At 40.9% G+C, this 12,068-nt stretch overlaps 1 protein-coding gene across 2 annotated transcripts in view; it reads right to left on the bottom strand.

Annotated features, from left to right (window-relative positions):
• The window catches only part of xpnpep1 (X-prolyl aminopeptidase (aminopeptidase P) 1, soluble), a 17,735-nt gene extending 5,667 nt beyond the window's left edge, over positions 1-12,068 (bottom strand). Inside the window, exons 1-8 of one of the 2 annotated variants that reach the window (XM_031289086.2) lie at positions 11,886-12,068; positions 5,958-6,082; positions 5,187-5,250; positions 3,431-3,535; positions 2,742-2,834; positions 1,864-2,007; positions 1,534-1,629; positions 396-477 (exon numbers count right to left, since the gene is read on the bottom strand). In XM_031289086.2, coding sequence (XP_031144946.1) covers positions 396-477; positions 1,534-1,629; positions 1,864-2,007; positions 2,742-2,834; positions 3,431-3,535; positions 5,187-5,250; positions 5,958-6,074 — 701 coding nt within the window. In that variant the 5' untranslated portion in view covers positions 6,075-6,082; positions 11,886-12,068. Of the gene's footprint in view, positions 1-395; positions 478-1,533; positions 1,630-1,863; positions 2,008-2,741; positions 2,835-3,430; positions 3,536-5,186; positions 5,251-5,957; positions 6,083-6,375; positions 6,522-11,885 lie in introns of those variants that run through there. The other variant, XM_031289085.2, reaches the window with a different exon arrangement.

Raw genomic sequence — 12,068 nt, 5'->3', positions numbered from 1 at the left:
GATATATTGATAATTAAATAGTTGCTAGTTAAAGCCCTAATTTGATACAGATGTTTTTAAAAATATAAGACGCATAATCATGAGTACGGGTGGCAGCAAGACCTCATTCATTCGTTTCATGGATGCATCTGACGTCATTGAGGATTTACATTGCTTTTAAGTACAAAAGGCTGAAAACTCATGTGAACACCATATTCAGAGTTAACTGTAATTGAGTTCCTCTTTGCTTCCTCTCACACATATGCAGTGATGGTCTTTGCAAACTGAACTTGAAAATGGTGGTGACTTCATAATTAATCACCACCATTTAGTCCTTCATATCAGTCAGTAGCATTAAGGCAGATAACAGAACATCGATGGGGCCAATACGTTGCTGCATTGTTACATTCCATTACCTTATCGTGTTCATCCCCACAATGGCATATGCAAAGAACACTGGGTTGTACTCGATGTCTGCACCACGGAGGTTAAAAAGCCCTGGGAAAAGGAAATAACAGAAAATGACATTTACATAACATTTAGTAAAATTTAAGAAAGAGTTACTAAAGAAATAGCTTCAGCCCATAATGACAGCTACAATGTCAGTAGCCACTTAGCTATATTTCCTATTCCATGCTAACACTCAAAACAGTATAGTTACCATCCATTTTAAACACTACAGTATGTGTCGCAACTGAAACCTCACTACAATATATTGGGCGTTAAATATCAACATTATTATTGGACTGCCACTCATCCTTTGTGGATGCCTGAGCAAATCCCCTTCAATTAAACCCTCTTGTCTAAATGCTACCTGATGACAATCAAATTCAGCATTTACTCTAATTAACACAAACTCTCAGACCAAACAATCAGAAACAAGAGCTCATTAGGCACGGTGAACAAGGTGCTCAGACAGGCATCTAGAGGGACACCCGTGCATCCCTGGGTCCTTGGATCGTGATCATGTATCAGACTTATGTAACAGTAGGGATGTTGGGTACGGCGGCTGCTTGTTTTACACAACAGTAACTAAAAACTACTAATAAAACCTAATGTGGCGTCAACAAAATGGATCTCAAATAGGCCTTTAATTCTTTGTTCCTTTGGGCTATAGTGTTTGGCCCCTGGGATTATATTTCCACTTGCCCTAACATGTTACACCCTTGGAACTTGCAGGATATGTCCACCCATAGCCCAGGGCTTATTAAACCGCACGTTATGCTGTTATTTTAAGAGTTATCCTAACAAACACAGGGTTGGTATTTATTGTATGGTTACAATAACAAAAAGGTCAGACAAACATAACGTTTGATGTCCAGTCAAATAAGATATCCTTGGTAAAAGTCTTTTACTTAAATATCTACTACATCTTCAGAGGGATGCATTTGCTGTCTGTCACGCTGATTCCTTTCTTTTATACGGCCCCCGTAAAGGTGTTTAGTCTTAAGTTTTCAAATCAAGTAAATCATCTCAACATTTTTTCTTTTTTACATTACTGTGTTCAAGTACAGTACCTCCTTGGCAGAGGTAAAACAAAAAAATGATCCATACATGCAATCTCGTCCAACGCTGTGGCAACAAACCAGGTGACTTTCCTCTCAGTCATCTTGGTTCGCAGTGCTGTGATCTTGTCTTGCCAGGACATACCTGTAAGAAGACAGCAATGTTCATCAACATGGTGCCACTGCATTCCTTTCCTACAAACACATGTATATCTAGTTACAGTGGGCTGAAACCTTAACGTTTTCTGGCTTGGAAACAAAAGATAAGAAAGGTAAAGGTGTGGTTGGAGATTTAAATGTCTCTATCTCTGACACAAAACCCTAGTTAGCTCCCGTAATTGAAATGTTGTTAAATGGTTGAATGGTGTTTTGAACTGACCGGTGTACTCTAAGCCCAAGGTGCGGAGCTGTGTGCTGGGTCTTTCTGGGCGGTCCATCCAGACCACATCGATCAGGTTGTCCTGCACAGCCACCAGAGAGTGGCCTGCACTGGTCAGCGCCTTGGACATATTCTTCCACTGATCTGAAACATAACATCACGAGTGTTAAGATGAGCAAATAGTTTTAAAAAACACAACAAACATCTTTTTTTGACAACATGATGACAAGAGAAAACGGGATACATTATCACAGCACAAGCGTAGCGGTCTAAAAGCTTATGAAGTTATTGTGCAATGTGAGAACTTTAATCTCTCTATAATCTCTAGAGCTTAGATTCAGTAGTATTGAGTATCGCAATTTTCTTTTTTTTAACAAAAACAAAAGTTGAATAATACACTTACAAATGCAATACAAAAAAACGAATTGTCTTCTAAGAAGAATACAGATAACATATCAGTCAGTCAGTCTGACATTTATTTCGTTTGTAAAGAAGTACATAACGTGTATTTTCTGCAGTTCCTGCTTTCGGTCAGGGGTACCGTCTTAACAAAAACACATTTAGGTGAAAAAATATTGATTCTAGGGAAAAGAATCAATTTCAAAATGTGTCGCAAAAGATTCACACAACACATACGATCTGTTGACCCCCATGCCTGCTGGTCAAACAGGAGGCTGAAGTTCAGATAATGGAGAGGCAAAATTAGGTGCTCTCTGTACAGCTGTTGCGTTTGAAGATTTTTTTCAATATTGTTAAATCAAACCTCCAACATGTATGATTTTAGTTTACTACAGCATATTTCCTGCTGCATTATGGGCTGAGGCCTTACTAATAATGTTGATTGACTGCGCTGAAAGGAAAATGGTACTGCAACCTACCAGCAGCGATGATCCAAGGATCTACTCCCACTTTAGAGTTCTCTGGCAGGATGCTGATCAGCCAGTCCTCCTGAGAGGGTGTCTCCTTCAGCCCTAGACATGATTATAAAAAAACAACTGATCACGAACAAAGACAGAGACGTACAATATGACACGTAGCAGTGTTTAACACACCGCTTCTTTGAAGATTTATTTTCGTCTTAAAAGCCAGACATAAATAGGACAATATTGATAAGGTATTTATTCATTACCTCTGAGCATGTGTAGGAGGATAAAGGGTACTTAGCGTTTGCGTTGTGTATAAAGACAAAGGTCATAACAGAATTTGTAGAGCCAGTCATACACTTTACAAATGTGTGTAAGTAGTCGAAAATAACCACAACTTTAGAGTGTTTGTGTTTATAGCTTACATAACATTACATGAGTTTGTTTTGGGCGTGGTGGTGGCGCAGTGGATATGACACATGCTTTTGGTGTGGGAGACTCGTGTGGGAGACCCGGGTTCAATTCCCACTGCGATACATCAACCAATATGTCCCTGAGCAAGACACTTAACCCCTAGTTGCTCCAGTGGCGTGCGACCTCTGACATATATAGCAATTGTAAGTCGCTTTGGATAAAAGCGTCAGCTAAATGACATGTAATGTTTTCATTTGCGTTTTTATGTAGAACAGAAACATCAACATTACCCATTTTCATAAGGGTCCAGTTGTTGTCCATCTGCTGACTGGCCTGGAGGAAATATCTCCCATCAGTCCACAGTGCAGCGTGCTGCTCTGTGACGATGGCAGTACCTACACATCACAACACACAGCAGATTTGACATTTCCAATCCACAGATGCTTTGTTGGATCTGGTTTGTACAATGGATGAAAGTAAAAGTATGCAAGAAAACTGATACTGGAATGGGAGTCTATTACTGTCTTGTTATTACAAGGAACATTTTTGCTTTATGAATATGCAGCACTTTGGCTCAACGCTGTTGTTTTTAAATGTGCTTTATGAATAGAGTTGATTGTATTGTTACTCGTCTGATGTGTCAGTTGTGCTTTTAGGAGAAGACGCTGGGTCAAAGCTGTTGGGTCAGTTCTGAGAAGCAAGATATACAGTACGCCTCGAGCAGCGAACAAAAAGTCTGAAAGTAAGTTCTCCTTCTCTCTTTTCAAAGTTTGTTGATTTCCCACAGTGATTCTTACCAAAGTAGGCCACCCATACGCGGAGTTTGCGGGGGGGGCAGGGGGAGCATTGCCCCCCCCCCCCTGGCGGCTGAAGCGGGTAATTGCATTGTTTCATGGCATGACCAGATATTTTATAAATATTTTAAATAACACAAAACAACTAAATGGTGGTAGGTAATACATCTGATTTCATATAGGCCTACTGCTTTAGTAAAAAAAATATTTTTTCAGGGCTCTGGCTCTCCCCTGAGACCATTGTCGACACATATGCAGGGCGCAAAAAACGAAAATTACTGTTGCTCTAGTCTGGACATCTTACTGTGCCAACGTTGTAATAAAGGTTTCCTAAATGCCATGTATATAAATGTGATGTCAGCTTACTAATTGATTGATCGGGTTTTGTGTAGATTTGGACTTTTATACGTTTATTCCACTTTGTTTAAACGGCGAAGTGGAGAGGCCTCGTTCACCTGTTTGGAGCTGGCTGGTGAATGTGACGCGCGTATTGGCCTTGCTGGATACACTGTGACTGTTTGTGGATCTACTAATCGCTGTGGATTACTTTTTTTTCGTGTCATTGGATTACGGCAAAATACGGATTTTTTCTTGTTTTAACGTTTTATGGTGTGACTGCACTTCGTTTCTGTGTTTGGAGAGGCATCTCAACAGACTGTAGGTCCAACACTGATAGTTCACGGTTACATTGTAGTTGAATTTAAGTGTCGGGGCATCCTGCCACCGTCTGTCTATTGCGTTCCAAGACAGCCGTGCCGCGATTGGATTGGCGAGTTGTTAAATTGTTACAATGTAATTTAAAATCTTCTTTAAAAATAAACATATGTTTATGTAGCATGATTGTTTTGTCCATATGTGCTGGTGCTCTGTTCCCCAAGTGGTAGGCCAGGTCTCAGCTGCTACAATGAGTTTTTTTTTTTTTTTGGCCCCCCCTGGCTCGAATGTCAAACTCTGCCTATGAGGCCACCGTACCAAAAACTACACTTCCGCTAACATCATAAAAAACGAATGTCTACTGTACATCGACTGCACTATCAAAATTGAACATGAGACAATGCATGTGGGTGATTTACCCTGAATACATCAACAGAATAAAAGTTGGATGTCCCTGCAAGTTCATTTATCACATTGTCTTAGGTTTTTCCACAGTGGAAATTAGATCTTGGCTACCGGTCTGACCAACTAAGATTTGAACTTTAGATAACTTTTAAACTTGCATGTACATTGTCATTCACACCCAAGCCGAACGTACCTGCAGAGCCATTAAATCCACAGATAAATTCACGTCTGCAGTCACACGGTGCAATGTATTCACTCTGAAAGACATGGGGGCAAAGAGAGAGAGCAGCTTCATTAATAATCAGTAAGAAGTGGCCATCAACCAGTCAGACATTTTAAATGCCACATTTGCTGTACTCCTCACATTACTCCCTGTGCACGGAGAGGGGTAAAGGGAGGAGCAGTCGGCAAAGGGCAACAATTAATTGCGAATGCCAGACAAGATGATAATAAGTGAATGAAGTGAATGAAGGACACACAGAAAGTCAAGAATCTGCATGACTGTTTGCTTGAGCGTCTTAGTTTATATTTAGGGGTGACTTTAGTAATGCAAACATGTAGTATATACATATGTTGTGTGTGTGTGTGATGTAGCGCTGGGCAATATATATCGATATTATATCGATATCGTGATATGAGACTAGATATTGTCTTGGATTTTGGATATCGTAATATGGCATAAGTGGTGTCTTTTCCTGGTTTTAAAGGCTGCATTACAGTAAAGTTTATGTCATTTTCTGAGCTTACCAGACTGTTCTAGCTGTTCTATTATTTGCCTTTACCCACTTAGTCATTATATCGACATTACTAATTATTATTTATCAAAACTCTCATTGAATATTATTTTTGTGAAAGCACTAATAGTCAACACTACAATATTGCTGCGGTATCGAGGTATTTGGTCAAAAATATTGTGATATTTGATTTTTTCCATATCACCCAGCCCTAGTGCGATGTCCCTTACCTGGTGTGCATCTCCAGAAGGGACGATGTAAGCCTGTATGGGCTCAGAGAAGTATTTACAATTCTTCATCGCCTGGCGAAGCTGCCTGAGCAGCTCTCCTGTGATCTTTGGAGACATGCCAGTGTCTGAATGATGAGAGAAAACAACACCTTAATATAACATTTAAGTAATATTTCTTGATAGCACACTTTTTCAAAACAGAGCTACAACGCCCTTAATATGTATGATGAAGTGAATGTCAAAAGTTAAAGATTAAAGCTGCTGATAATTCCAAGTGCGGACAGTTTCACACCGAGGCATTTATGACGTAAAAAGAATCTATTCAATCCTGAAAAACACTAACTTAACACAACTACCCTTTAAACAACAAACATTCATCTGTCGTTATTCAAACCCACCCTAATAATCCATAGATTACCTGACATGTTGACTTCAGGTGACTGGAGCAGGACAGTGACGGACTTTACCTGACTATAAACGTGGAGCTTAAAGTCACAGTCCATACCTGGACCTTTAACCTACTGTAACATGCTGAATAAGCAATTGTCACAGGAGTTAAATATTAAAAGGAAATACTAATTGGCTGGTGTGGGCAGGTCTGTGACCGATTTCCACAGACCTGGCCTAAAACAAAAGCCAGAAGATCCTGTCCGGTGGTGAATTCACTATCACTACTCACATTTGTTGTAGGGGGGTATAACTTGGTGTTATATTTCTGCCAGTTTAGCAAGCGGGACATACTCGTCTGATCCTACAGCATACTTTTATTTCCAGGGTTTTTCTCATAAATAAATCAAATTTCCATAAAATAACGATTTCCCCATTATTTTCCAAACCTCACATTGCATAACATTACTTTACGTTATGGTGTTGCACCAATGTGTGTGAGTGAAAGAAAACCTTTTAATATTCCATTAAACTAATGTTAACATAAATACATTTAACTGTTTTTCCAATCAAAAGCTAAAAAAATTGAGCGGCACATGACATCATGATGAGCATGCGCACTAAAAATTCCTTTAACCCCTGCATCCTAGCTTAGAACAACAGTTTGTTTGAGTTGTTGTAGCAACACCACACATTCATGAGCTTGTCTCTTGTGGATATAGAAACAAGAAACAAGTATACGTGGAGAACTTGCCATTCATTGTAAATGGATGTATTAAGAGAACCAAGGAGATGGAATCATCATGTTGTGCTACTAGCTACCGCTAGCTACTACTGTTAGCCGATAGCTAGCCGTTTGGGAAAAGAGAAGTGAATAACGTTACATCTACTTTACAGGCTTTCCAGCATACAGCCGGAGGATGTATTGTAAGATAATACAAATGATGAATTACAGCCAATATATCCATTATTACAGCTGAAGGAACTTGGAAGAACCATCATATGAGCCTGCAGTGCAGGGCGGCTCAGCTGGGCGCAGTCCCTTGGGTCTGCTTGCGTTCATAATGCATATTCATTATGAATAGTTAAATAAACTCTGGATTTGGCTATTAGTGCATGTTAGTGCTGGGTGGTATGACCAAAAATTTGTAACACGGTATTTTTTAAGATTCTGCCAATTTCACTGTATATCACAGTATTTTCTTTCTTTTGCTTGACTGGGCCTTCATATAGGTTTATAATGGCTTATTTTACTATCAGGAGTACATAGAATATCACAAAAACATTTTTAATGTCATCATGTTTAATTACTTAGTTTGATTACTAAAGGGTTTGCTTGGCTCCACAACATTATACAATGTTATATGAAAGAGAATGCATGAAACAGTTACAGAATCTAAACTATTTTTATTGTGCAAACTGCAAAGTAGTAAAATAAACTTAAATCTAATGAATACACATACAAACAACTTTAACATTGTTTCCCTTTCAAAACAAAATAGTTGTAAGATAGCTGTATAAACACTACCGTGGCCAAAGGTAAGTTAGGTTGTTATAGAAAAGTGGGCGACTGAGTATCACAGAGGCTTTCAGCTACGGGCCCTCAGAGTGTGGATGGACCCCTCATCTACAGTCCCATGGAGAGAAATAGAGCAAAACCTCACTGGAAGTCTAAGACTGCAAGACCGTGCCTTTACAGGTGTGTGTCCAAAAAAGTGTATGCTAGCCTATGGCTCTATTATCACCAATCATTTAACTAACTTTAAACAGATGGAGGAGCAACTATGCTACACCAACAAGTGGCATTTGAACACCCCAATTTGGTACAATACACACTTAATGTCCGGTAACAAACCCTTTGCTTGCAAGCAATGGATTGATAGAGGCATTTATACTGTAAACCAGCTATTCAATGAGAAAGGTATGTTGAGTTTTGAAGATCTAAGAGCTAGTTTTGAGGTCCCCAGGACATCCTTCTTCTTGTATCTGCGCTTAAGATCAGCCCTAAAATGTTATGGAGTACCATGGGGAAACAGTCTTGAGCTGCACCCAGTTTTAAATGGTTTGTTGATTTTCCGGTGAGAGGATTAGCGTCCAAGATCTATGCCAAATTGATGCAAGCATCCATAGGAGAACTCCCAATAGCAAATAAATGGGAGTGAGAGCTGAGCCCTGAGGGGAACGCATTAATTGGGAGACAGTTTGAGACAACATTTTCCATTGTTCCAAGAACCCAAATCACCAGCAGATCCACTTCAACATATGTCATAGGACATATTGGACTCCTCAGAAGAGATACGTCTCTAAGGTCATTCCCACTTCCTATTGCACGTTCTGTCAACCTGAACAAACTGGAACTTTCTTGCACATGGTCTGGGAGTGTGAACAGGTGCATGTGTTCTGGAATAAAACAACATCAACAATATCTGATGTGATAGGATGTCGAATTCCTACCGACCCGATTGTTTTGTTACTTAATGACGACTCTAAATTACACTTGCTTGAGAGACAGGAGGAAAGTCTGGCTAGCCGGCTCAACCGCAACCAAGAAAATGATAGCTCAACGACATTAAGACATTCAAGCTCATTCAAGACATCTTAAATCCAGTGTTTTAATCATTGCTCTGAACCCGTCTTTCTCAACGGTCTGTAGTGGGACCGTAGGTGGACTGATTGCATTCATAATGTTGCTCCGCTGCTTGCTTGAAGTGACATGTCTTTAACGTTAGCACGGCCGAGTAACGTTAGCACGGCCGAGTAACGTTAAAGCGACGGGCAACAACAGTGGCTAAATTATGTCCGTTTTTTTAGAAACAAAACATTTCGGAACAACAGACGGCTACTCTCTTGAGCATACGTTGTTCTGTTGTTGTTATCTTTCTTCATCCTCTAACTTTCTTCTCTGTTCTTGAATGTGCAGTAGCGACCGGAGCTACTGTTATGCTACCTGGCTAGCTAGCAGCTATAATGTTACCCAACATGCCGTCCGGTGGTGTAAATTTGTAAATGTAAAATTATTAGTGTTAGAAATTGTTTAAGTCACAAATTGTTGTGTGCTACGGTGTTTTATCCTGTTAAAGAGAGTCAGTTGTGGGTTATTAATTTTTGTGTTATAAAGTTACTACCATGAGTGAGAAGGGTACGCAGTTAACAGGGCTCCCGTTCTCAATTCACTCGCAGATTACTTCGGCCGTAGCGCTATCTGCGGCAATGCACCGGTATTACGGTATATGAAAAATTCATATCATATGGGAAATTAATACCGGTATAAGGTATAAACCGGTATACCGCCCAGCAATAGTGCATGTTACATATTTTTAAACATAATGAGTTAAATAAGGACAATTTAAGTGTTTGGACTGGTAAGTTGTCAAAAAAAATATTCTCCGATATAGACGTAGACTAAATGTAATGTAAAGTCTATGGGAAAACTTTCCCCATAGACTTTACCCGGGAAAGTCTTTCTGGGCTTAAGGTTGCCAGATGTTGCAATTCCACCATTGGCCACTAAGTGCAGGGTTGCTTCAAAGCCTGGCGCTGTTCCTGGGGGCTTGAGGAGATGGAGGAGAGGGGAGGGCATGGATGTGTGAAGAGAACTGGATACAGCGTTCGGCGGGAAGCCCCGTTCATTTCAATGAGAGTGCTCAAAAGCGCATAAAGCAATCATCATGGAGCTCGGATCTTCCGCGTTGACTGGCCCATGACGTCACGATGGACATACGCACTAGCAACAGTTTGTTTGTGTTGTCGTAGCAACCGGTAGCAACATGCTCGTCTCTTAGGGCCCTGACACACCAACCAGACGGGCCGACCGTCGGCAGAAAAGGCAGTCGGACTGATCAGTCGGGTCCCCGAGGTCCAAAAAATGCCTCAGAACACACTGAGGCGACGCCGACTTGAGCGTACGCTCTGCGCGTGCGCAAAACGTAATACGTCTCCATAGCAGCAGGCGGCGCTGCTCTGTATTGTTTCCATTAACAGTCTGATTATTTACCAGAAAATGAAAACCGGCAGCTGATTGGACGAACGCGTCACGTGGTTCTTTTTTCTCCGGAAATTCACAGCCAGACTGTCATGGCGGCTTGTTCAGAATACGATCTCATATTGTACTAAAATAGTTCACCGAAATGTGTTTCTGAAAACATTTTAAGCGAGAAATAGGCCGTGCAGTTTCTGAATCTGCTTTCATTTCAGATTGACAAAGGTCAGATTTTGAGAGGCTCATCTGCTCGCCATTTCCGGGTGAGTCCCGACTGCCCTGTCTCCGACTGAACATGTCGGGTCGGCCCAAATGAATGCCGACGGCTCCTCGGACGGCCGACGGCACGGGACACAGCGAACAGACTCGAGTCACCGACCTCACCAGACGGTCCGACGGCCGATTATCGGGCTGGTGTGTCTTCTCTCTTACAAGTGGCGAACTCATGAACTCGCCGTTTCATTGTATAAAATATTCACTAACGTTAAACATTGTGTTTTCGTTGTTCCTGATCGTTTACATGCTTATCTAAATAAACGATGGATGTATTTAGACAACCAAGGAGATGTAATTATTATGCTGCGCTACTAGCTAGCTACTAGGGTTAGCCTGCAGTTTCGTGAACAGAGCTTCTCTTAATAACATCCATGGCTTCATCTCTCATCCACATTACAGGCTTTACATCATACATACCATGGATGTATTTATAGAACACATGGTGAATTACAACCATTAGCATTAGCATTATCCATTATTACAGCTACAGGACCTCGGGAGAACAGTCATATTAGCATGCGCGGTGCAGTCTGCTCGCGTCCATTATGCACGTTCATCATGCCTAGTTTAATAACTCTGGATTCAGCTACTAGTGAATGTTAAAATTTTTAAAAACGTGACGTTTTAAACAAGGACCCTTTAAGTGTTCGGGCTGGTAAGTTGATGTACCCCAAAAAAAAAGTATCTGCTGAAAGTTTCTTTCGCCATGCAAAGTCTATGTGAAAAGTCTGCAGTTCCACCCTTATCCGCTAAGCCCATGGTGGCTTTAAGACATGGCTTCTACAGAGGTCCGGGCTAGCCCCCAATGTCCTCAAATCCTAGAAACGCCCCTGTCACCCAAACAATAAAACAAACTGTGATTATGATTTTCTAATACGACTACAAAACCACAGAGCTTAGTTTTACGTGGACGGGCGATTTTTTCAATTCACTATTATCAACAGGCCAACCATAACACATACAATGAATTAATTCAGTGAGTCGATGTTGATTTTAGTATTGGGTGTGGTAGAACGCCGCAGGATATTTGTTGTTGGATAATTTTCTCAATTTTACGGCTCTAAGTAAACCGCTTTTTTCTCCGCTTTGATAACGCACAATACACTACAGACACAGACGTATTGTGACCAACCGTTCTCTCATTTGAAAACAGTCAACAACATCCCCCCCCCCTGCTCTTTCTTTTACTGCCTATGCTCTGCACACAGAGACGTTAGCTCCCCACAGCGCCGCTAGCTAACGTTAAAGTCCCCGGTTATGTAGCCATTGAAATGCTGAATACACACCCAGTGGTTTCGTCTTGGATATGTGATTCTTGGGTTAAAAAAGGGCTCCTTCACCAGCTTGGACCTTGTGTTAATTTACAAAACAGGAGGCTGCCATTTCGTTGTTGACGTTTGTGGTCATGTGACTGCAGTTTCTTCCAGTAGACGCAGAGGGATCCAGACTCGCCTCCTTTTCTCTACAAG

This window comes from Sander lucioperca, chromosome 4 (assembly GCF_008315115.2).
Source record: "Sander lucioperca isolate FBNREF2018 chromosome 4, SLUC_FBN_1.2, whole genome shotgun sequence".
NCBI classification, from domain to species: domain Eukaryota; kingdom Metazoa; phylum Chordata; class Actinopteri; order Perciformes; family Percidae; genus Sander; species Sander lucioperca.
The sequence above is the reverse complement of the archived record's forward strand: the minus strand, read 5'-3'. Positions and strand labels throughout refer to the sequence as shown.